The following is a 24,832-nucleotide window of genomic DNA, read 5'->3' as shown; positions in this document are numbered from 1 at the left end:
ATAGGGATAATTTAACAAACCTTCCATGAGAATTTGCCTAGATTTTGTTGGCAACTTTATGTAGTTTCAAGGATTTTTCACCAAGTGGTGTGTTATTTAGTTGAAATTATCATCAAACGTTTAACGAAATACATTTTAATCATCAGTTGTCTGCTTTTATTATTTTAGATAGAAAAAGTGATGAACAATTGATAGTTGAGGTGTAGTTCGATTAACATTTGGTGATAATTAAAATTCAAAAAACCGACATATTTTACCCCAACTCACTCTCACTTTGTGAAATTACACTGGATATATTGGACCTTCCGCGTTCTCTTCATTCCAAAAAAAAAAATTGATCTTTTGATCCCACTATAAAATAAAGGTAGGGTTTTCACTTTCACAACCCAGCTCATTGAAGTTCAGTTTATAGCTACACATACTATTGACACATTCACATGTTTCAAAAAGTTATAACACCCAAAATAGTATAATGATATGTTTAAGATCATGTCCCAAAAGTTCACATTTAAATATTAGATTTTGTGTCAAGTCAAACTATGACGATCAAAATTCTGTTTACAGCCTGGGTGAATCAATGAGAAATTCTTCTGATAACAGACAAATCCAGAAGTCAACTCTTCAACAAAGCTTTACATGTATGATCGATGTATATGGATTGAACTGGGGTTAAAACCTTCCTCCATGCAGTTCCCGGAACCTCCACCACGATAAATTCTGGTATTACAGAAGTCGGAGTTGAAGTAAGCATCGCCTTTGGGAGCTCATCGTGGAAGCTTTATGATTACCAGTAAATGATAAGCTTCTATAACGGAAGCTCATTATAGAAGCTTATCTAGTTTAGCTTCCAAATTCTGCATTGAGACCATCTTGACAAGGTCTTGTCTATCCTCAGGTGTATATTCTTTTTTCAGAAGGGATAGCACTTGAATGTGTGCTTCCAATATATTAGTCCTGCACAAATATGAAAACGGATTTAGAGTTTCAGAATCGTTTAAATGATAAAAGAAGTACAAAGTACAGAACTTGTAACAATACAAAGCATGACCTTAACACACAGAAATTAAATGTGTGGTGTTTGTATATTTCCTTAATAATTACGTCATTCTTGTAGGAAGCTATTGTCACAAGTTACAGTTTTTGGCACGCCACCTATGCATAGGCTGTAGCTTATTGTGACCATAAATACATCATGTAAAGGAAACCGGGACAAAAAGTTCAACAAGTTGTCCCTCATAATGAATAAGATTATGCTGGGAATGGACAAAAAAAAGTAGAACTATTGTTTCCTCATGTCTGAACAGAATGAATTGATCCATCTAATTTCGTTAACTTAAACCCACAAAAGGACACATATAGACACAAAGTATTGTTAGAATTTAATGTACTTACTGTCCTACGTGGATAAGGATGGTAATGTCTATAAATGGGGCCTGATTGTATTAATGTGGTTTACATAATTCAATAGTATTTTCCCATGGCTTGACTTATGGTATCAAAGCAATGATGAGACGCATCCAGGAAAGAGAACTAAGTCAGACAGGTCACCTTGTTTTAATTTCCAGCTACTGTTAGGGCTGAATTTGTCATCAAAAAGCCAACACTGCTCCGAGGTTCAGAAAACTAAAGCAAACACACACCCAGCAAGTCCCTCCGGCATCTGACCCTTCATAGACACCCATGTGCCGGCAACAACAAGGTCTACGGTGGTGCATCTGCTCCACACACTAGCGCACTTCTCCAACGTGTTTTGAGTCATTCTTTTTCTACAGTCTTACCACAGTTATTCAGGTGTTTGGCATGACTTGTAGTGAAGCTGATCACTCTCAATCAGTGTATTTATTTGGTGGTTTATGTTAACATATTGCTATTGCAGTATTACTGGCAACGATCAGGATGATATCACTAGTCTGAAGCAACATCTCTTTCAGCACTTTCAAACTAAGGATTTAGGAAGATGGAAGTATATTCTAAGTATTGAGGCCGCTCTTGTCTAGATCAAGTATAGTTATATCACAACAGAAGTATGCTTTAGATAAATTCTGAGTAAAATTATGTGTTGGAAAAGTAAGAACCTAAGTGTGGTTACTCGATCTAGTTTGGATGGATGACACAATTCCTCAGAGAATTACAATTTAAAGAATCAATAAGATGGAACCTGTGTGATAGTCAAACTGCCTTTAGTGTTGTGCCAAATCCGATTTTCCATTGGAGAACTAAACACATTTAGATTGAACGTCACTTCATCAGAGAAAAAAAATACTCTCAGGCTAAGTTGCACAGACTCTTCACATTCGGTGTCATACCCATGTCGACACGACATGGGTGTGGGATCTGTACCGGATAGGATCAACCTATTTTGGATACTTTCACCAAAATAGATAGAGAAATTTGAAATAGATACAATAATTTCTGAAATCGAAACAAAAGATAGGGTGAAATAATAATTTAGGTTTTTTTTTTATCACTAAAAAATATTTGGATTAAAAAGTTTGCAACCACAAGGTGCTTTAGAGATATTTTCAGGTCAATATCATTGTTGAAAGTGAAATGAACTCAAGAAGTCTATAATGGTTAGTAGATGATTAGTAAGTCATGTTACACCTAAAAAATAGTAAGGAGATGCATTTGTACTAAATAATATTTACATATTCTAACTTGCTCTCAAAAGTTAGTGTATTGCTCTTCCAAATAGTCCACCATAATTTAGACATATTTTCATAACTCTACTTAAAGATATTTGAATTATTTTTAGCATAATCATAAAATTTAAATCATGTAAGGAACCGATCTCTAGATCCACACCCATAACAGACACCCACAACCGAGTCCGAACAACTTAGCTGTTGGGAGATATTGTTACAAATTTTGTGACATCAAATAATTAGCTTGCACGTACTTTCGCCTAGTCCCTCATTAATCCTCGTATTAGTTAAATTTGTAAGAAGCTCAGTATATATTGTCTTACTGTAAAAGGATTGTAATCTATGGGCTCATTGTAATAATGTGGTTTACACAATTCAATAATATGTTCCTATGCCTTTACTTCTCACAAGTATAAAGATTTAAAATGTAAACAAATTAAACAGGTTTTACTACGATATAACTGCACAGAAGATCTTACTTAATGGGTTTGAAAAGTATTGCACGTGTCGATGAGTTCTGCAGATAGAGCCTCATTTTTACCAATACCCTAGGCAAATCTTCATCTATTGCTGTGTTGACCTGTGCCAAATATGAATCAGCATGTAGGTCAAAAGAGAGGGAAAAACAGATTGAATAACAAATGATCAGCAGGCATGATGTTTGTCGACCAGTAAATTGATTGGTTTGATTATTTTGGTTCATTCAGCAATTTGTGTAAAACAAAATCAGTCTTGCACAAAGGTTTTTTCTTTATTTCAACAAAAGATAAGCTTATCTATCTGTTTACCTTCTGAAGAAGCTCGGCAATCTTTTCTGGTGAAGCAAAAGCATGATCCTTGAGTGGCTTTGCAATCCCAGACTCCAGTTTTTGATTTTGACTACTAGATAATGCAACTTTAACAGCCGTAACCTATAAGACATTCAATACCTAACAGTTAAAACCTTCAAAAAGAAGATTCATAAGGAAATGAACAAATCTACAAGGTCATAAAAACATTAGATTTCAACTCTAACACTTAAGCTCACGATGCATTCAGACCTTGATACAAGTCCTATTACTGCTTCCCATGTCCATCAGTAATACGTCTCAGGTCAAATACCAATGTTAATGACTCAATAGAGACAGTGCGGGTCAAAGCACTTATGGTTTTTGTAAAAAAGAGGGTCACATATTGAAAATCAGCAAAAAGGCTATGATAGTAGCCATATTTCCAGATTCTCAAAAAAGCAACAGTATGTCCTATTTCATTTTTCAAGGATTTTATGATGTCTACTAAGGAATCAGCATCATTTAATTACATAATTGATGGTATTTGTAGCTAGTTACCTGAATTATAGATAACAGGTGGTATTGTAGCTAGTTACCTAAATTATAGATTTCATGTTGGTGTGTCTTTGTGTTATACATGATATAGTGATGACTATGTAAAATTTCAAAGGGGTTAGCTCAAAGGTTGAGGGGCTTGTGTCTTACATTATAAGTTTGAGCCCTAACCCAAGTGAACTAAGTCCAGTATTTAAGTGGGAAAGGGTAGAGCGCGGTTCCATCATCCTTGAATTTTAAAGGTTGTGTTGGATGTAGCAGGCACAAGGAGAAGTAGAAGTAGCCTGAAAAAGCATAGGATAGGAGTGATTAGAGAGGACATAGCGCAGCTCTAGATTACTGAGGACATGGCCATAGATAGGAGGGTGTGGAGGTCGTGTATTAGGGCAGAAGGTTGGTAGGTAGTGGAGTGTTGCCTTGCTTTCGAGAGTTCAGGCTAGTGGTGTTTGTCGTGGTACTAGCCCTATTCTTGTTAGTTCTAGTTTTTGATATCTATCTTCATCTGTTTATTATGTTGCGGCTACTGCACTACTCAGTGGCTGTTCATATTTTTTTCTGTAGGCTTTGCACTGCTTCTCCTATTAGTTGTTATGTTTTTGTCAGAGTCTTCTTCTTCTTTAATCCTAAAATTGCTACACTTGAGTCGAGGGTCTATCGGAAACAGCCTCTCTACCTCGACTACGTACACTCTACCCTCCCAGACCCCACTTGTGGGATTCATTGGGTATGCTGTTGTTGTTTCAGTTTGTCCAATATTTTGCAGCTCTTGAGTTTTTAACCATCTCGTTGGAGTACCAAATTTCTATAAAATAAAGGAGACAGGTAAAGAGCTACTTCCCAAAAATTCTCCTTAGACCCCTCCCACAGACCATAACCACCTCCTCGAAATCCCCACTGCATCCCATCCCATTTCCAGTATATCTAAACTGAGATGCTAACATAAACTCACTATTCTTATCCTCCACAATCTCTAATTTCCTGTCATTCCTCCAACATTCTACCTACCCCCTTAACACCGCACACTTCTCACAATACTATCTGACACCTCCATTTCAGTTTCTAAAGGGGGGGTAGATTTACCCCCATTTTCTTATGCCTATCTTGATGATGACCCTTTTGTTCAGGTCATCATCCCTCTCATATTTCAATTATTTATCCTAATATCCATAGATCACATCTTTTTAGTTCCTCCTATCTTCATTTCCTACCCCTCCTTTTCCTTTTCCCTCTCCCTATTCTTCCTTCCATACACCACAATGTTTCCTTCCACTCTGTCAACACCTAATTCCTCTTGAAAATGTTGAAAGATTGCTCCTACAAATAAAGAAAACAACAAAAGATGAAAATGGAAAACAGAACTAACCTTTGTCACAAAAGAAAGCAATGGTTCCACAACTAACTTAGTCACTGACATAATGAACTCCTCACAAGTAGTTTTCAGGCTTTTCTCCAATTCCTGCATTCAAAGAAGCTTTTTACAAATTGAACTTCAAAAATCTTGTATTCATCATTCATACCCTGCCCAACTTTTTCCAATGATGAGGGTTGAAAAAGTCGCATCTTTCAATGTTAATGTCGATACCCTTGTTTCAAAGAAGGAAGAGGGCAAGCCGAATGTAAAATAAGAAAGGAAGGATAACAAATCGTCAAGCATAACTGGACAAAGAGGCGAACGTAAGCCTGTTTTACCACTCTTCTACGCATACCTAACTTTGAAACTACAACAATATACCTAGTGTAGTCCCACAAAGTGAGGTGTGAGGAGGGTAGACTATATGCAAACCTTAATTCTACCTCAGATGTGAGGTAGAGAGGCAGTTTCCAATAAACCCTCAACACAAGACAAAAACAGTTTAGAGAAAACGTAATGGAAACATACGAGAGACAATATACGGTAACAAAAACAACTGAAAGAAGCAGAACAGTACTTCCATAAAATAATATTATAATCAAACTACACGAAACAATAGATAGTAAAAGAAAATAACGAACAAGAAACTAAAAGAGTAGTACTACAACTACTGATAAGGGCAACAAGACAACACACTCCTACCTACCAGTATGGATGTACTCCGTCATACTAACTTTCTACCCCAATCCGTGTCCTCGATACCTTCCTATCTAAGGTCATGTCTTCGGTAAGATGCAACTGCACCATATCATGTCTGATCGCTTTTCACAATACTTGTTCGGTCTACCCACTATCTCTCACGAATCGATTCATACCCAACCTCTCGCACCTTCACAATGGGGTATCCACACATCTCCTCATCACATGTCCTAACCATCTCAACCTTGCTTCCGACATCTTGTCTTCCAACAAAGTCACTCTCACCTTGTCTTGAATATCCTCATTTTTAATCTCATCTAACCTAGTATACCTGCACATCCATTGCGACATCCTCATCTCCGACACTTTGATCTTCTGAATGTGAGAATTCTTGACTGGCCACTACTCTACCCCATAGATGATACAACATAGTTGGTCTAACTCTAACCACCACTCTATAGATTTTGCCTTTAACTTTAGGTGGCACTTTTTTTTCACAAAAGACTTCAGATGTGAGCCTCTATTTCGTCCATCCAACACCAATATGGTGAGTGACATCCTCGCTGATCTCTCAAATCCCCAAGATAATAGACCCAAGATACTTGAAACTACCTCTCTTTTGGATGACATGTCAATTAAGCATCACTTCTCCGTCGGAATCATGTGTCACATCACTGAACTTGGACTCCAAGTGTTCAGTCTTGGCTTACTTAACCATAATTCTTTAGACTCTGGACGTATCCAAACCTCCAACTTAATAACTATGATGACAAAAGAAAAGGAAGGGGCATCCGAATTATTAGCCCATAGAACTATGGTGAAGAAAATAAAACTCTGTACAGAACAATTGGGATAGAATACCAGTTCAAAGCCAATTTTAAGATCTTTGTATGATCTTGAGAATGCATAAATTGCAATGGATGCATCCAGGAATTTCACAAATAATGTTAATGGAATTCTGATTTGGCATAAGTTGAGATAATTTATTTGATTTATCAAAAAAAAAAGATTATAGAGCTAATGAATAACTAAGAAAATTGACAGGAAAAGAACAATAAAAACAAAGTTATAATATATAAATGTGCTCTTTACTTGGCCTTAGTTGATATCTATGTCGTCTTTGAGTGTGCACAAGTAAGCACTTAAAGTTGTATACAGTTGAATAAGTAGACACACACGTCTTACGAATGAAGTCAAAAAAATTTAAACCGGGATTGCATGTTAAACACTATAAATGATGTCTTAGGGATCCTTTGTGGTTCGGGTTACTCTAAAGGTATGATGAATCAAGTATAGGTACATGTCTCGGGTGGTTGTTAAGTCAGGATGTTGACGGAGAGTTTTGCTTATGCATTAGTTTGCACGGTTTTGTCATCTGATAAAGGGGATTTCAATCAAGGTGGTTTAGTAGGGGTTTTGCAGGTGCTTTACTAAATTGGTCAAGGGATAGGGTGTTGGCATGAGAGCTTGAGGGAGAGTAGTAGAACGGTTAACAGAGTTAGTAGTGGACTAGGATTCAGGAATGGAAATAGTAGAGGAATTCTGGTGTTGGTCGAATGAGTGGTTTGGAAAGTCTATCTAATAGAAGTGTTAGGTAATGATCTGATATGAGGGGGGAAAGGGCTTAGATGGTAGATTTGGCAGCGGAAGGAGGTGCGTGACTTGGGATAGAGCGTATGAGTTCCAGGGTAGCATTGCTTGGTAGCAAAGGTGATGATTGAAGGGTCGGGGTCCTAATTATATCTCCAAGTTTCATGGTTCTTTGATTATTTGCATGATATTATGTGGGATTCAGATTGACTGATGATGCCTACTAGTATGTGTTGTATGAACTGATACTACTCTTGCTATGTCACTTGGCATAGTCTGGTTGCAGGTTTCAGTGAAGTTTCATCGGAGAAGACGATAATGATCTCTGACAGCTTCCACTTTTCTTTCCTTATGGTGGGAGTTGTTTCTTATTTCTTTCATAATTTGTACTCTTTAGAAGCCCTTGTAAATGTTTAGACTAGTTCCTTGGGTGGGCTCAATTTAATTCTGGACAAAGATACTTGTTTTTTAACTAAGTTTGAGCACTGCCATATTTAAATAAGGTGTTTAGCCTATAATTGTTCACTTCCCGCATTTCATGTTTCAGTTTTGGGGTAAGGGTTCTCCTATCTAGGTGTTAGAGTAAGTGCCTGCACGGCCCTGTGGGTTGAGTCGTGACAACGAGGAAGCACAAATTTTCTAAGCATGTGGCCAATAACAATCTAGCAATTTAAAAAGGACTTAAATCAAGGGTTCTCAGACATCATTAATCATTATCAGCATGAATCAGTCAGGTAATGCTAAACAAAGATCAACACAGCTCTTAGTGTACAATGTATTGCCACTCACTGTTCAGAGCTTGAAAAAACATGCTTCCTAGATGTCTTTTTTTTTTCTTTTTAATTTGGATGGTGATGAACTATGGTATTCGACATTAGTATGCTATTCAATGCCCTCCAGTTGTTTACCAATCTATGGTATCACTAAGCAAAGAACTGTGGAACAGATTGCAGAACAAAAAAGTGAAATGAACAATTCTTTATACTGAAATTCACCTATGTGAAATAACCTTTTGAGCAAAACTGCTCCCAAGTATGGATAAACCAGGAGTGTGATGCAGGTTAATGGTCCGTAAGAGAGTTATCATATTATGACGACTGTTAATAATAACAAGTTTGAATTCAGGTGTAGAGTGATTAATTAAGTGATAATTGTTTTTGACATTACAATTAAGTGATTATCGTTCATACAGAAGAGTCAACCAAAATGCATGTAGATTTAATCTTTTTTTAATTAGACGAGAACGTTTAATAAAAATAACGACAATCCTTTGATAAAAATAGCTACTCAAGTAAAAACTACTGTAAAATAAGTGGATCAGGTACCTTCTTGGCGTCAATTTGACTTTCCAAAACTCGTGGAGATAAAGTTCTAGCTAATGAAGTTGATCTCGACCAGTCAAAGATTGATGCCTGACCCCTTAGAATCCGCCTCAGATGCTCCTGAAAATTTATAAAAGTAACTCTTACAATCTAACAGTCAATCAAACATTGTATAGCTAAGAAATTGGACACATGTAGCATGAGATTTGAAGGCTTAAACTGATGGTCCATTCCACTACAGAATAGGAGCTGCTCAATGGCTCTGAGATGTGATTAGATAATCATTTGATTATAACCGAGAATCCTCGAGGATCAGTTACGCACAGTTTCAAAGCTCAGATTTGAAGGCTTAAACTGATGGTCCGTTTCACTATAAAATGATAGAATTATTCTTTTTGAGAAGGTAAATCATTTTGTTAACAAACGGGGGTAGTAGCCCGTATACAAGCCGTATATCAAAAGAAGAGAGCCTAGATCAAAATATGGTTCTCAACATAAGAGATTCAATCCTCTATGCAAATAGGGACCTCGAAAGTACACCAAAAGAGAAACTAGAGACAAAACGCTACTCTGCAATTATACGAGTCTTGCTCCACTCCTTTGCATGCCCTCCTATTTCTCCCTTTCCAAATGACCCACATGATTGCTAAACGGGCAACACTGTATGCCCTAAAGTTTCTCTTCCCCCTCTTATGAGTCCAGCTTTGTAAAGCATCCTTCATTGTGCCCGACATCTAACTTTGTCATGCCTCCTTCACTATGCCTGACATCACCCATTGCATCCTAAACAAGTTGACGGCCACCCTCCATGACCGATTAGACACATTGTTTTTCTCATGCACACTTACCCATAACGCACCAACTAACAAAGGTGATCCTCCTCAAATTTGCCGCTTTTAAGACCGCACCCCTTCCCACCAACCATACAAAGAAACACACCTTCCTCGAAGCTCTAGGAATCTAAATAGAGTCGTGGGGTAAGTATCTTCCCCTCTCACTAGTAAGTCTTATAACAAGAGCTAACAAAGAATAACCCATCTCCATTCTTTCACTAGTAAACTCTGCCTTTATAACAAACCAAAAATATATCCAAAAAGAGCTTCTTCTCCAAGTGTGATAATGAAATTATTAAAGAAATATACATCTGCAGCAGAAAAGTGGTGGACAACGAAAAAATGAATACCAGCATAAATGGCAGATACTCAATACTCACCAGCAAATGTGAAAAATCAAGTTCCTTATGCGTGACTGAAAATTCTATGTCGAATGGGGCAATCTGGAAGGCATCTTAAGTTAGAATCCAGCAGCTATGACAATAACTAGGAATTTCATAAGCAGGTAAGAGAAACCTGCCTGCTCCCTCAGGATGAGTAGATGCTTTATTAGGAAAAGTTGTGCATCCATTGATGACGATCTTTTGCCAATAAGTTTGCTAGCTTTCTGAAGGAATTAGAAGTTCAGCAATAACAAACAGCATATTGAACAAAAAAATATGAATAATACAAGATTACAAATTTTAACAGCATAATCAGCAGAACAGAATACATGAACTCCAATAAAGAAGAAAACTTACTTGAATGGATAACGAGCAAAACTCTACAGCTTCCTGAGAAAAAAAAAAAAAAGAAAATAAGGATCCAGTAACATCTGGCTACAATTAAAAGGGACACTAATAGAAACCAACTGCTTACCTGAGCCAATCCAGTAAAAACAGCTGTTTCTAGAGAACAGTACAGTTTTGATAGACATGATATGGTTTTCTCCAGTGGAGGATACCAAGTTCCGGAAACATCTTGATTTAGTTCAGTCTGTACCAAATTTAAAATAAGGAATCAGAGAATATGGTGCAAAGTAGCAAAAGAAAAAAAACTGATACATAGAATATGGTGCAAAAATGCAGAAATCATGTTTGACAGCAAAGAGGCAGGAAAAGTATCAGCAAAAAAACAAATTCAAGTTAAATAAATCAGCAATAGTTAACTTATCTTCTTCTAAAACAATTTTATCGATATACACCAAGTCTTAGTGAAAGTTGCTAAAGCAGCACATTTGACCTATTGAAAATAAAATAACCAATTAAAAGCTCTATAGTCTATACTACCACAAATCCTAGAACTCTTTCTTAAAAGAAAAAAGAATTTTAATATACAAATTCCACCAGACCTCTAAATTTCCAATTTTTACACCTTCAACTTTAATATAGCTTGCTTTGTAGTTCGAACTGTACAATAAATGTCATCCAACTAGAATCACAGGTCAAGAAGAGTCAGTTCACACCATTAAGCAAGATATTGATTAACAGAACCTTCATAAGAGAATGCAAACTTCTCCATTAAAAAAGTACAAAGATCCAAAAAAAAGATAAAGATAAAAGCCATCCTAGATCTTACTTCCTCTAAAGATATATGTAGAATTCAACTGAATACACGTCACAGGACAAGGAGTTTGGCACTTACAGATGGTGAATCCAGTTCTGCTGAAACAGATTGCTCCAACTTTTTAGGGTAATCCAGATCCTCCTCTGAAGGAAGGTAATTTGCAATCTGAAAACAAAGCAGGGAAAGAATGCAGACCAAATTATTTGTAGACCACTGGTTACATCTGAGGAAGTTCAAGCATACAGAAACCAAACATACATGTGCACTTTACTCCAGTCACCCCAACTTATATGGTCTAATTTCCTTTTCTTATCAATCCCAACTTATCATATTCCCTAATAGACGACATTTTTCATCTCCATACAAATCCATTGGAACTCCTACCAACAACTAGTAAGCCTCACTCGGAACTAGTTGGGACCAGCTATACGAATCATCCTGACCATGTTTCCCATTTAAACACATCTCAAGTGAAGTTATACAACATTGAAGCTCATACCACTTTGCATTATTAATCCAAACAAATGATGCACAAAGAAGAAAGGGAAGTATGGCAGGAAGGAGAAAAGATTAGCTCGGGAACCGAATGAACATTGAACAAATATCAAATCAACAATGCCAAAAATAAGGTGAACACGAAAGCATTTCCTCATAATGATGGATAGGCCTATATTTTTCCATGAACTTGTAAATAAGTAGACAGAGTTGTAACTTGGAAGGCCTTTGGCTGGAATTTTCTCTCTTTCGGGGCTTTGGGTTTGCAAAAAAGAGAAAAACTATAATGAACAACCTTTTATGATTTCTATTTTTCCTTAGTATGTCCAACACTAAGTGAAACCAGGTAATCAGAAAGGGATGAAGTACATACTAGGTTTAAATTCCAAAAGGTTACTCCACATCACATAAATTGGTATAATTCACTCAAGAGCCTCTTGGATATGTCCAATTGTCAGAAGTCTGCCGCAAAGCATATTCCTTCCACTGTGCAAGGGTCAACTTTCGAGTACATTGTCATGATAAGCCAATCATAGGAAAGAATTGAAACGATAAGTGTTTCAAAATCCAATGAAAAATCCTTCATTTTCACTAATGGGCTATTCTGTTTGGAAGGTACTACATATCACAGCAATGGAAGATAGTACAGCTACGAGAACAATAAAGAGAAAAAGTTTAAGATATTGAACAACAGTATATAGTATATACCATGAGATGCTACCTGCTTATGTTTGGTATAAATGAACATTCCATTTTTAACCAAAATCTATGCAACAGAAAAGAAGTCCTAATTTATCCTGTAACTAATTTTGGCACTATTCATCTATCCATGAGAATGCTAATTAACTGGTAAAGTCAAAGAAAGCGGAAAGGAAAATTAACGAGATTAAAGTGAGTGGCACAATAATATGCGCAAAGTTTCGCATAATATTATCTCATGTCTGAGTAACAGATAAGCCGCCAAACAGCATTTAATTGAAATGCCCGAGCAATACTTGGGATGTTACCTCATCACGGATATAGGTGCGAGCACGAAAAGTTAATCGCTCATGTACATCTGCTAGAATTCTGTCCAGCGTTGGACGTAGCCCAGCCAATGATTCCCCCCGTCTGCTCAATTGTTCTCCTAGAACTTCAACTTTAAGGATATCAACCAGTTCACAAAGAACATCCAGATTTGTTTCGTGAATAAGTTTAGGACGCAATGTATCATAGAGGAAAGTACACCTGCAGTTGGTAGGGAGGTAATTGTAACCTTAATGATCAAGTTACTTATCATCAAAAAAACAAAGTTCAAGTTCCAGCAGCTTCAGGGGCACATAGATAATACTTCCTCCGTCCCATTTTATGCAACACACTTTCCTTTTTAGTCTATCCAAAAAAGAATGACACCTCTTCCTTTTTGATAACTATTCAACTTTAAACTTACATTTCTATGCTTAATGATATGTTTTATAGTCACATAAATGTCTATGACCTGTTAGACCACAAGTTTCAAAAGTCTTTCTTTCTTTTTTAAACTCTGTCACCTAAAATGGACGGAAGGAGTATAACATGTCAACGCTTCATTAAACTGCTGTAACTGGACCAAATGAGAGATGGGTCAGGTGCATGTGGATTTAGATGCTATGCACAGAATATTCATATCATGTTATGCAGAGATAAATGATAACAAGGAAATGTAATTGTGCTGGGACATAAGTTCAAAATATGACTTCTCATGGACAACATAAATAATCTTATTTACAAACAAAGGATGCAAGTAAAAATATAGCTTGAGAATGCAGGAGGCAGAGAATATCTGAATGCATATCTCCAATAAAAAGAATGGAGCAAAGAGAAGAGTACTATCAAGTGAACTGGATAACATGTTCCCCTACCTTTTTATATATAAAAGGTACACGTTCCACTACTGATTAAACTTACCGACATCGAAAATCTGCCATTAGATTAACTATCAGTAACCATAGCTCACTCTATTGATGCTTTTAGAAACTGAACTCACTTCATTGATATTATCTGATCACATTAACTTGACAAGAAAAACTATAAAAATGATGAAGCTTATACTCCAGGTCAAATTTTGATGGGTAAAAGCGTAAGGCTTTCTGTCTCTCTGCTCAACAATCAGGAAGGACATACATGTAAGTTAAAACACCCAGAGAAGGAAAAAAGAAAACTTATGAACAAAACGAAAGATACAGGTGCAATGGACATCTAGTTTTATGTATCAACAATGGGGAAATGAGTGGAAACCCCAGATAGTGAGAGGAGTCAGCAAAGAGATAATTCACAAAGAAGCACATAACATGTAGTAATTGACAACAATTAGGTTTCCTTAGGCCTCATTTGTCTGCACTTAATGATGGTCTTAATCCTAACCATTCACATCTCAGTCATTAAGTCCGATTATTTTTAGATCTGAATTATTCAAATCTTAAATGCATTTGTTTTTTTCATGTTACAACCACTTAACGAGTCTGAATAGATCTAAATTACTAAAATCAAGTCTTAGTATCATTAAGATATCTTTTTAGAAAATTCTACAAATATGGTAGTTCAACAATTTCATCCATTCACGTTCCCGGCTTACCGCCCAAAATTATCAACTACCGCCATCCTTACCCACAACCACCACCACTGCCAATACTGCCACTTCTTATTATTTTTTTAATACGTCTCTAGTGGTCTACTTCTACTACGAGTGGAAGATTTAGCTTGGCCCCTACATTGTACATCAAAAATATTGTACAAAAAAAGAGGGGGACATGAACCTTACCTCTTTATAACAAATCAGGTATGTTAAAACAGCTTTCAAGGATCCATGAAATGTATTTAGATGCTAGATCACCAACTATCATCACCGCCACTAGCCACATTTACAATTATCAGCACCAACCACCATTACCACAACAAACACTAATCACTACCGACAATCACCACTATATATAGTCAAACCACCGTAATCATTCAACACCACCAATAGTTATCACTATTATCCACTGCAAACTATTAGCTGCCACTACCACCACCCACCACTACTACCACCGACCATCAACACTAGCTACTACTCACAACTACCACCGAGAACCATCACCGCCACCACCATTTAGAACTTAATATTCAGATGTGTATTCAAATTCAAACATCTTAATCTTCATGAAAGCAAATAAGACCAGACTTCTGATTCTACTTTTCCGGGCATAGAAGACTGCTTTCCCACCTGACCGAGAAATCCCAAGGGCCAACTGGCACACGATTTGAAACTTAATGGATAATGAGCCAACTCCTTACCCTTCACTTAAATAATTTTTCTTCCGCCTTTTTCAAAAAGTAACGGTTTACCCACCTTTGATGTTAAAGCTTATACTTTTGTTTTGGAGAATAAGTTAAGGTGTATACTCGAAGGACCTTGTTTGCCTTGAAGTAGCTATAAGTTTCACATGTAACCTCCACATTTGTGACTCGAAGTCCAAAATTTAAGGTCAAAAAAGTAGTTGAAGCTTCGCAGGAGCAAATTTTGACCAGACCAACTTGATATATAAATATAGCACATATTCATAACTGATGGTCGGAGCAAGGTGCAAATCCAGACCAGAGCGGCTTTTTCAAAGGAATAGATAGGCATAGATCCCACAGGATGGCTTCAAATTCCAAACCAGGAACTAATCTTGTGCTAGCCCTAAAATCTAAATTGACAATCACTAAGCTATTGGGCCGCCTCATAGTCCACACAGATTTTTATTAGCACTCGAATAATGTCTGAAAACGATTGCACCAACTTACCACTGATAGCAACTCTTGCACGGCACAAGCTACCAAAATGACAGTCTTACAGGCACCAAAAAAAATTGCAATTTTGGCTCCTTATTTACAAGGTGCATGAAAAACAATACAGATAATCCAAACCTCCACACCCCCACCCCTACCCACCCTAGCGAACCAAGACAAGGAAAAGGGAAAAGAAGAAAATTAGAAAAGAAAAAACGGGAAAGGAAATATGCAAGAAGCAAAATGGTTCAAATGCAGAAACAACCCCACAAGAGAAGTAAGGCAACTCACAGAGGATCTACAAGAGGAGTCAAACTCGAAATGTCCTCTGAAGATGATGGGAAGAAGTGATTGAAAAGTTGATGCTCTAGCTGACACACCTGCATTTACGGTGTCAAAGGTAAATTATGGAGAGATATATATCACAATTTTACACTAATATGCCTTTAGCAAGACTTTTTTAGAAGCAACCTCCTATATATATTTGGCAATAGTGATTCATAGAAAAACATATAGATATGATTCCTTCCTCAAAGAAACCAAGGCTGCCATAACTTTAGCTCATTTATCCTAGACCCAGTTAAGAGGAAATATTCATCTACACTAAGATGAGCTAACTATTAAAAGAAAACGTAAGACGTGACTCACTTTCTTACAACTAGTTACTTTGATTTTTTTGAGGATGAGATAATTGCTCTAAATTCATCCTATTAAATAAAAAGAAAAATGAATGTGGATTGTTCATATGACTATCAAGACTGGGAGGTCAACGTTGAATTGTGTCTTTTCATCTTCTTCTTCTGATACCCCCATCAACACTAAAAAAAACCACCACCATCACCATAGAAAGAACAGTCATCAAAGATTTGTAAGGCAAGATGTAACAATCATACTGCTCTCTAGTACAAAATATTGTAAAAAGTACTGAAGCCATTTAAATGTACCTGCATTAAATATGCACATCCAGATCTAGTTAAAGACGACAGTGCTTCTTTCCTGGAAAATTCAGAGATCCGCTGTTGCACTATACCTCTTATCTGAATTAAATGAAACAGAAGGAGTACTAATTAAAATGGCAAACAAGGAGAAGAAAAAATATAACCAAGAAAAAAGCCGTAATATATATATATATATAGATAGATAGATAGATAGATAGATAGAGAGAGAGAGAGAGAGAGAGAACTAAATGGAGCAGCTTATACTCACCAAGGAAAGGCGCTGTTCACAATAGAGTTTGTGGCATTCTTCAAGAAGTTGAATATACTCTTTTCTAGGTGTTCTACTTTCAATTTCCTCCAAGATAGGCTTAAGCTGCAGGTAACTAAGATCATTAAGTTCATGGATTACACGTTAAAGCTAGTCCTATTTTTATTTTATTTTTTGAGATTAGAAATACTCATTCTGATACAACGAAGTAATAGAGTTTCTATAAACTAAAACGCAAGGAGATGTTCCAATATTACCTCATTTGCTGCAGCCTTGAAGCGTACATATATTATAGATGACTCTATACCCTCGGCAAAAGATGTTTTGCTACCACCACTGCTTCGTATTGCAGCCTGGACCTGATGAAATAGGTACATTTATCTCAGAAGATACAACCATTCATCTGCAAGTCAAAGATTGTGGTGCATATAGCAGTGAAGCATAAAGCAGATTTACCTGAGAAGAAGTACTTCTAAGAACGGAAAGAACATGAGAGCGAATCATTCCCAGAGCTCGAGACTGGTTACAGGAGGACATAGAAAAAACAGATAGAGAGAAAGAACGGGCAACGGGATTAGAATTCTTACGTCCAAGAATGTCATTAAACCATGCCAACTGTATAAAGAAATGTGATTTCATATATGATAGTGTATTACATAATGTTGATGTCAGTTCTTAAGTACCTGAAGTTGTCGAAACTTGACCAAATAAATGCTGCACTCTGCATATTGTGGGTTACTCTCAACATATCTTCAGTAACGCAGAGGAGAAACACAATGGTTATTTGTGCTCTTATGCAAAGATTTACAAGCTTAATTCAACAGGACTTAAATCTTGATAAAAGAACAAATCCCTACAAGAAACCTGTGACTCTAGACATGTCCACATTGTAAACTTTACAAATAACCAAAGAGAAGTATGGATTTTACATCATTGCAGTGGTTCTAATATTCATAAGATTTCATTGCAGTAATATGAAATGAAATGTCACTTACGATATGCATTCATCAAGTCTTTTAAGCAATGGTAGAAAATTTGTACTACCAACACTCATGCTAGGAGAATAAAAAGTGGTTGCAACCTGCAAACAGGAGTGCAAGACAACCATGAGGGACTAAATAAAAAAAACAGAAAACTGGGTATTTTGACATTTAGAGAAGTTCAATAAGAAGAGTAGGACTTGAATGGAAATTTAGCACAAGATAAATCAAGTTGATGCAATGCCCCAATTAATTGTAATTAAACAAAAAGGCATTTGAAGATTTTAGGCTGATGGGCATAACTAAACCAAGAATATCAACAGTGGAGAGTGAAAAACATATTCCTCTATAGGGAATTTAAAACAGGAACTCTCATTTTCAATCTCACAATTAAAAGAGTTTTCCTTTAGAAACCAACAAGCACATAAATAGGACAAATAAGAGTTGACTAAAAGACGAGATTAAAAATTACCTTAAATAAATAACTTGCTAAGCAAGACACGTCAAAATAATCCAAAAGCACTAGATTAGAGAAGACGAGAAAGAATAGCTTTGGACGACTCATTTGTAACACGAGGAAGAAAACGATCTAAATCAAAGCTTAATTTACAAAGAATAAAGCTCTGCCCTCCGTTGTGTGGGTGTGGAAAAAATCTAATTAAGAAACATATATCTCTTGAGGCATAAAGCTCTCACTTCTTAAAGCTGTTTTCCATAGTTCAAAGTTCAAACTCTCAGTTAGGTATATTTCCTCACCAATGTATCAAAGCATAATATATATAGATAGCATTAACTCTCTGCACCCAAAATATAGTTGATGCAGGCCATTCGTATCCCCCTAATCCTAAACCTAACCCTAATCAGAAAAATGATACCCAAATTAAGGGTAGGAAAATGAGGATATGACAGAAAAAGCTAATGTTGGAGACTGTTGAACCATACGCAATTCAGCATAGGCATAGATAGACTACTGTGGAAACTAGTGCAAAAGGAATTGAATAAAAATGGAATATTATCAACATAAATGGTAGTCGGACGTTACATTCTCCAATTCATCAAAGTAATTGAGCTTTTTGTGAAGTGATTCTGCAAACTCAATTAATTTCTGCTTCTCCAAAAGCTGCAAATAAACAAGAAATACACAAGAAGATTATTCAAATGCTGCTCCCTGTTGTTAATTATTACCTCTTTATATGTTCATTAATATAAGAGACTGAAAGGGAACTTCCTAGTTTCAAATACCACCCACTGGACATCATAAATATGCAATATCGACATGAATTGTACCTAGATAATGCTTTAAGCCAAACAGCCACTTCAGATAGAAGAAAAAATAAGTAAACGCAAAATGAAGAAATGCATTTACTTGGTACTAGGTGGCAATTAAAGATATTTGGCAACTATCCATCCATATTGTAGATTGGCAATGATGACTTTCAACATCATAAAGCAAGGCAAACTATGTCCATCAAAAAATTGAACTCCATTAGCTACAAGCGTATCCTCTTATCATACAATTAATGTTAATCTGCTCCTTTGTTCCTCTAAATTTTATACAGAATGAAAGAGAAAAGCACAATCTATAGCTAAAGTTACCCCACATGCTAAGAGAAATGGGTTGACACACCAGTCTATCACACGCATCATGAAGGGTTCTAGTCTTTGTTGCCACTGTTTGGTGCTGCAACTGCAGCTCATTGAATAAGTCAAGTGTTTCATCCACCTGCAATGGAGCCAGTTTTAAGGGTAAGGGCATGTCACTCGAAAGTAAGCATAGATAGATGAACAGCAACAACAAAAAGGCTTAAGAGAAGAGTATATGAGCATTGTTTTTCCTCTCAGAATACCTGGTGAAGTATACTATCGCAGGTCTGAATCTGCTCTGTTAAGGTGTTGACATAATGCTGATATTTTTCTTCAGTCTACGCACAGAAAGAAAGCATATGTAATATTTTTTTATCAGCAAGTGTAAAAGAGGAAGCATGTGAGTCGTAACTTTTGGAAGAAACAGAAAACATATAAACAAGCTAAGACCAACCTCTGATTTCATGGCTGCTTCAAGATCTGCAAACCACTTGTAGAACTGCATCAACAAAACAGCACAAAGGGGAAGAGGAAACGCATATCAAGTTCAAGCAGCATTACAGAAAAGGAAGCATATTCAGTATTCAAGCGTATACAAGAATGCAACACAAATATTGCCATGGAAACGAATTTGGAAAACTAAAGCTTCTTATTAAGTGGATTGCTTCTGCTGGACAGTGACATGTACTAATCGAGCAATTCCGATGGTGATTAACTCCAACTACACTGCCCAATAGCCTGACAGTTATGACTGTAACTTTTAACATTTTGGAGTAAAGAGAATCATGCAAATTGCCAAGATCCGTGAAGAAATTTGACTTTACTGAACAGGAAAAGGCGTCGGAAATGGAAAGAGACACATGGAAAACCATACCTTCATTGTGTGACTAGCTAGGGGGCTTTACTATGAAGAGAAGAAGATGAAGGCACGGGATATAGCTCCATTAGCCCTTGTGGTTCTTTGGAAGGAGAGAGTAGGTCTTTTGAAAGGGGTGGATAATGATTCCGTAAGGTTGAGAAATCATCTCCTATAGTTAAATTTTGTGCACCCACAAGGTTCTTGTGTGTATAAATTGTTGAATGATGTCTTTGACAGAGAACTTTTGTTTGGTGACAAGGTATATATTTCATAATGATTGGACAATCTCTTTACCTAGAATAAAACGAAAGGAGAAAAGAAAATAACTTCTAGGGCCATCTCTATCATTTCACATGCATGCAAATTAAGAATCTAAAACAAACTCCATGGAATGGAAGGCCTACTATAGTTCAAATATGGAGGGAGTTCTAGAACAAATTGCTTTGAATGTCTTTCTGATATATAGACACAAATACTGTTCTACTCAAGCAGGTAGGGTCCAGGCCATAAACAGCCACTATGGTCATCATCCCTGAACACATTCCATGCAATTTTGCTATTCCTACCCCAGAAGACATTGACTATCATTTCTCACTAAATGTGAGTTCTAGTCATTCTTTGCCCAGCATAAGGCGTTTCCTCTTTAGTTAATGACAATCATCAGAACCAAAATGAGAGGCATATTATCTAGTAAGCCAAAACAATGGATGGGGCTTCTTAACAAGCAATTATCAGGCCTTCTGTTCAACTCATCAATTTAGCAGTTACCTTATCATAAAAAATATTCATTGGTTTAGCAGTTATGTGTGGCTGATGAGTCACTGAGTACAAGACACTACAACTTTATAGTCTTACACAAATATATCTCTATATTTTAGCATTGGTTGCAAGATGTTATTAGTTTTGATTCCTTGCCAACATTTAGCTGACCATGTAACCTTTTTGATAAGGGAATAAATCATCCATGATCCCTTATTTGAAATATGGAATATTAAGATCTGCAACCTGGAAATGTAAAAAATAAAGGATGTGCCAACTAAACATTGTTTTTTTTTTTCAGGTAATATTTTTTCATTCATAATCATGGGCAAATTGGCCATATACCAGGGCTATTCCAAACAGTAAAGCATCTACAACAAGATATAATTGTCTACAAACTCCACCCAATCATTTATACAAGGTACTCTCTGCGTGCACCAAAAGGAAGTAAGGGAACAGAGACTGCCCCTCAAATGGGAGAAACTCGACTCCACTCGCAAAAGTAACTCACCTGATTTGTATTCACAAGGACTGCTTCAATGGCCCCTGAATCCTCCATAGAATTGAGTTTTGTTGAGACAGAGAAACTGTTATCGTGTCCAGAAACTTGATCCTGGAAATTGAAATAAAAACAAGTAATTTGAGTTTGAGATAGATGTATTCTGAAACCAACCAAGAAGGAATAATTCACCAAATTGGACGGAAAAGGTCTCTCAGCAACTGCATGGGAAAGTGCTTGAATGGCTGCTTGTTGTTGCTCTGTTAACGGAGCATTCTGTAAGAAGAAAACTAGCTCAAGTCGTTGAAGATATAAACATCAAGATAGCCACTAATGCGGATTTAGTTAATCTAAAGGAATAACTTTCAATAGACCTGAAATAGACACATGTACATACATACAAACAATTCTTTCTATCAATACAAACAATATACTTTGACATGTTGAGGGCCAACAAACGCAAAAAATAAAAGATCAAATCCATGATGGAGGTGAGTACTGATAAGGTGATTTTCCAATAGTAATTGCAAGAACAAGCTAAAACTAAAAGTGTCAGTAGATAAGAAAACAGCTAGTTAGCCAACGAGGAAAAAGAGAAGCAATGTCACATTACAATGAGAATAAAACATGAAAAGATAGTTTAATTGAGAATATGCTACACAATTACAAGCTGCTAAATCCTTTCATCGAAACGAGGCAACAAACAAACAAACACAGGCTTGAAATTAAATGAGAGAACTTCATCACATCACACAAAGAAACAATTTTGACACCCTTTTCTTTCTCTTTTTTTTTATTTTTTTGGTCAGTGAAAATTTCATGAAACTCAGTACCAATACATTTGCTGGAAAGGATTCTCTTAATCTGCAACGAATCCAACAAGTCCAGCAATACATCAAACCAAATATTGTGATTTTCTTTTTCAAACAGCACTTCACTATATTCATTAATTTACGCAGCGATGAGTGCAATGCAGTCATCAAACATAACTTTTGTTATGCATTCAGACAGATCTAGTAAATCTGGAGAAAATGTGATCACTGTAAAAAATGGGAAAAAGGAAAACAGAGGATGAACCTGTTCCCAAGTAGAAGCAAAATTGTAGCCTTTGGAAATAGCTGCCGACTTTGGAACGCCGGGCCTTGTTGCCGTCGCCGTCGCCGTCGCCGTCGCCATGGGTTTATAATACTGTCTTCTTCCACTACCACAACTGTTTCTGGTTTTGGGAAACCAAAATGAGGAGAAAAATAAAAAAATATAAAAAAGAAAATAATGACATGTAATATTTTAATTTTTTTTTCATTACTTTTTGCGATAGAAAAAAGGATCAAAAATACCTCTTAACTTTAGTTTATTATTTAATTTTATCTTCGCTATTAAAAAAAGTTAAATTTATCCCTCTCAGTTAGGGCCCGTTTGGATGGGCTTAATAAAAGCAGCTTTAAAAAAATACTTTTGAAAGTGCTGAAACTTATTTTTAAAATAAGCAGTTATGCGTTTGGATAAAAGTGCTGAAGTTGCTATGTCAAACGTGAAAGGGTAAAAATGGAAGAAAGAGATATTAGGGTTATGTAGTTTTTTGGAGATTGTATAAAAATATTAAGGGCAAAAAGATAATAATGTGGTCAACTTAAAACAGCTTATAAGCTAAAAAAAAAAACACCTCTACCCCAACTTTTAACTTTTGGCTTAAAATAAGTTTTTTTTAACTTAAAATAAGTTATTTTGAGTATTGCCAAACAGTTAAATAAGTCAAAAACCAGCTTTTAAGCTGAGCCAAACAGGCTCTTAAAATTACCCCTCGGATAATTGGAGTCAAATTTGGGGATTACGTTAAATGAAGGGTAATTATGGTGAAATTAGTAACGGGAGGGGTAAATTTAACTTTATTTTAACGAGTAGGGCTAAATTTAACTTTATTTTAACGGCAAGGGCAAAGTTAAACAATAAACCAAAGTTGAAGGGTATTTTTTACCCTTTTTCCAAAAAAAATATTGATGGACTTTTTTTTTTAAAAAAAAAAGGATCTGATATACTCCTCAACAAGTGACTCACATATAACTTTTTCCTCTAACAGAAATAAAAAAAATAATATAACTTTTTATTATTTTTTTCTAAAAAATATAATTTCATATGAGTAAATTTAATTCTCTTTAAACATATTTTTTTGACTTTTTTTTTGTTTCAATGACTAATTTAGAATTATTATTTTGATAATCAAATTTATTTATGTTTCACTAATATTGTTGTAAAACTTATTGTAGATGGACCAAATTTTTTCTTCGAATACAGAAATCAAATAACAATATAGACAAAAAAAAGCAGTTTAAATTTTTTTTCTTTAAACTAAGGAATTAAAGAAAAAAATAAATTAAGAATAAGAAACTCAAATAATTATAATAAAAGAAGTCAAAAAAATAATTTATGTATGAAAAAAATTAAAATATACCTTGAACTTTGATAGAAGAATCATATATACTCCTAAATAATATTTTTAAAAATTAAAAGTAATAAATATAAACTTAAAACTATTTTTTTTAACTTCCGTTAAATGAAGGATATATGTGAGCCATTTTGTAACGGCAGAGATATATGTGAGCCGTTTGTATAACGGTAAGGGCATATATGATCCACTTTCGTAACGAAGGGTATATTAGCTCCAAATGACAAAGTTAAGGGGGTATATCAGACCGTTTTTCCAAAAAAAATTATATATATACTGACTTTAGAAATTTCGTCAATACTCAGTACCAATAAATTGAAAATAGGGAAAGGAATCTGTAATATTAGAAAATTATGTTAAAAAATACAAATCACAATAATAAACAACTATAAAACCATATTATATATTATTCCATCTCTTTATTTTTATATATCATCCTTACTACTAATATAAATAATTAATCCATCATACTTCTTATGTCATTTCATAAAATCAATACATAAATTACAATATTCATTCTATTTTTATCTTTGTGAGTTATTAGCTTTGATAAACTAAGTAAATAACTCATATTTATTGATCAAATTAATTACTCAAAATAAATTAATTCATATTCATTAAATAAAAAGTTAACGTCAAAAAATCAAATAGAAGTAGAATGATAAACTTACTTAATTTCTTATTGCGGCATGAAATAAAAAATAATGACATATAAATTGAAACGAGAGTATATATTTATGTTTTTCTTATATACAAAGGCACAATTGAAACACAAATAATTTATTTGAATATAAGTACTAAAGATTTACAATGAAAAAATATATATATATTTATCAGTACGAGGATAATATGATTTTTTTTTCTTTTATATAATTCAAATTCAAAATCGTTGAATGCAATGAAATAATAAATGCAAAATTAAATAT

The 24,832-nt window shown here is 35.4% G+C and overlaps 1 protein-coding gene across 4 annotated transcripts; it reads right to left on the bottom strand.

Annotated features, from left to right (window-relative positions):
- Positions 1 to 438: 438 nt before the first annotated feature.
- LOC101251770 (conserved oligomeric Golgi complex subunit 3) lies at positions 439 to 22,730 on the bottom strand. 4 transcript variants are annotated; one of them, XR_002027500.3, is made up of 26 exons: positions 22,541 to 22,730; positions 21,656 to 21,739; positions 21,476 to 21,577; positions 19,801 to 19,845; positions 19,610 to 19,684; positions 19,390 to 19,485; positions 18,805 to 18,882; positions 17,778 to 17,863; positions 17,466 to 17,532; positions 17,239 to 17,301; positions 17,040 to 17,141; positions 16,783 to 16,887; positions 16,521 to 16,613; positions 15,868 to 15,956; positions 12,813 to 13,032; positions 11,389 to 11,475; positions 10,624 to 10,740; positions 10,506 to 10,538; positions 10,286 to 10,372; positions 10,146 to 10,208; positions 8,936 to 9,052; positions 5,334 to 5,426; positions 3,434 to 3,556; positions 3,125 to 3,225; positions 1,549 to 1,766; positions 439 to 954 (listed from the first exon to the last, which is right to left on the bottom strand). XR_002027500.3 is itself a non-coding variant. In XM_069296940.1 (25 exons), exons 1-25 carry the CDS (start codon positions 22,637 to 22,639, stop codon positions 822 to 824), a joined length of 2,358 nt encoding a protein of 785 aa, XP_069153041.1. In that variant the 5' UTR covers positions 22,640 to 22,730; the 3' UTR covers positions 439 to 821. The 4 variants fall into 4 exon arrangements, 2 of the variants coding, with proteins under 2 accessions (XP_069153041.1, XP_010319364.2); XR_002027499.3 differs by having other exon boundaries at positions 21,476 to 21,739; positions 22,541 to 22,706; XM_069296940.1 differs by lacking the exon at positions 1,549 to 1,766.
- Positions 22,731 to 24,832: the final 2,102 nt, after the last annotated feature.

Source organism: Solanum lycopersicum, chromosome 4, assembly GCF_036512215.1.
Source record: "Solanum lycopersicum chromosome 4, SLM_r2.1".
NCBI classification, from domain to species: domain Eukaryota; kingdom Viridiplantae; phylum Streptophyta; class Magnoliopsida; order Solanales; family Solanaceae; genus Solanum; species Solanum lycopersicum.
The sequence above is the reverse complement of the archived record's forward strand: the minus strand, read 5'-3'. Positions and strand labels throughout refer to the sequence as shown.

What these genes read in the sequence shown, in the direction of transcription:
- LOC101251770 (XM_010321062.4), bottom strand. Translation starts at nt 22,639, where the DNA reads ATGGCGACGGCGACGGCGACGGCGACGGCAACAAGGCCCGGCGTTCCA. An exon ending in GCGATAGTATACTTCACCAG is followed by an intron (nt 19,486 to 19,609) that starts GTATTCTGAGAG and finishes GCTCCATTGCAG; the next exon opens with GTGGATGAAACACTTGACTT. An exon ending in TTAGAAGTACTTCTTCTCAG is followed by an intron (nt 17,142 to 17,238) that starts GTAAATCTGCTT and finishes CTATTTCATCAG; the next exon opens with GTCCAGGCTGCAATACGAAG.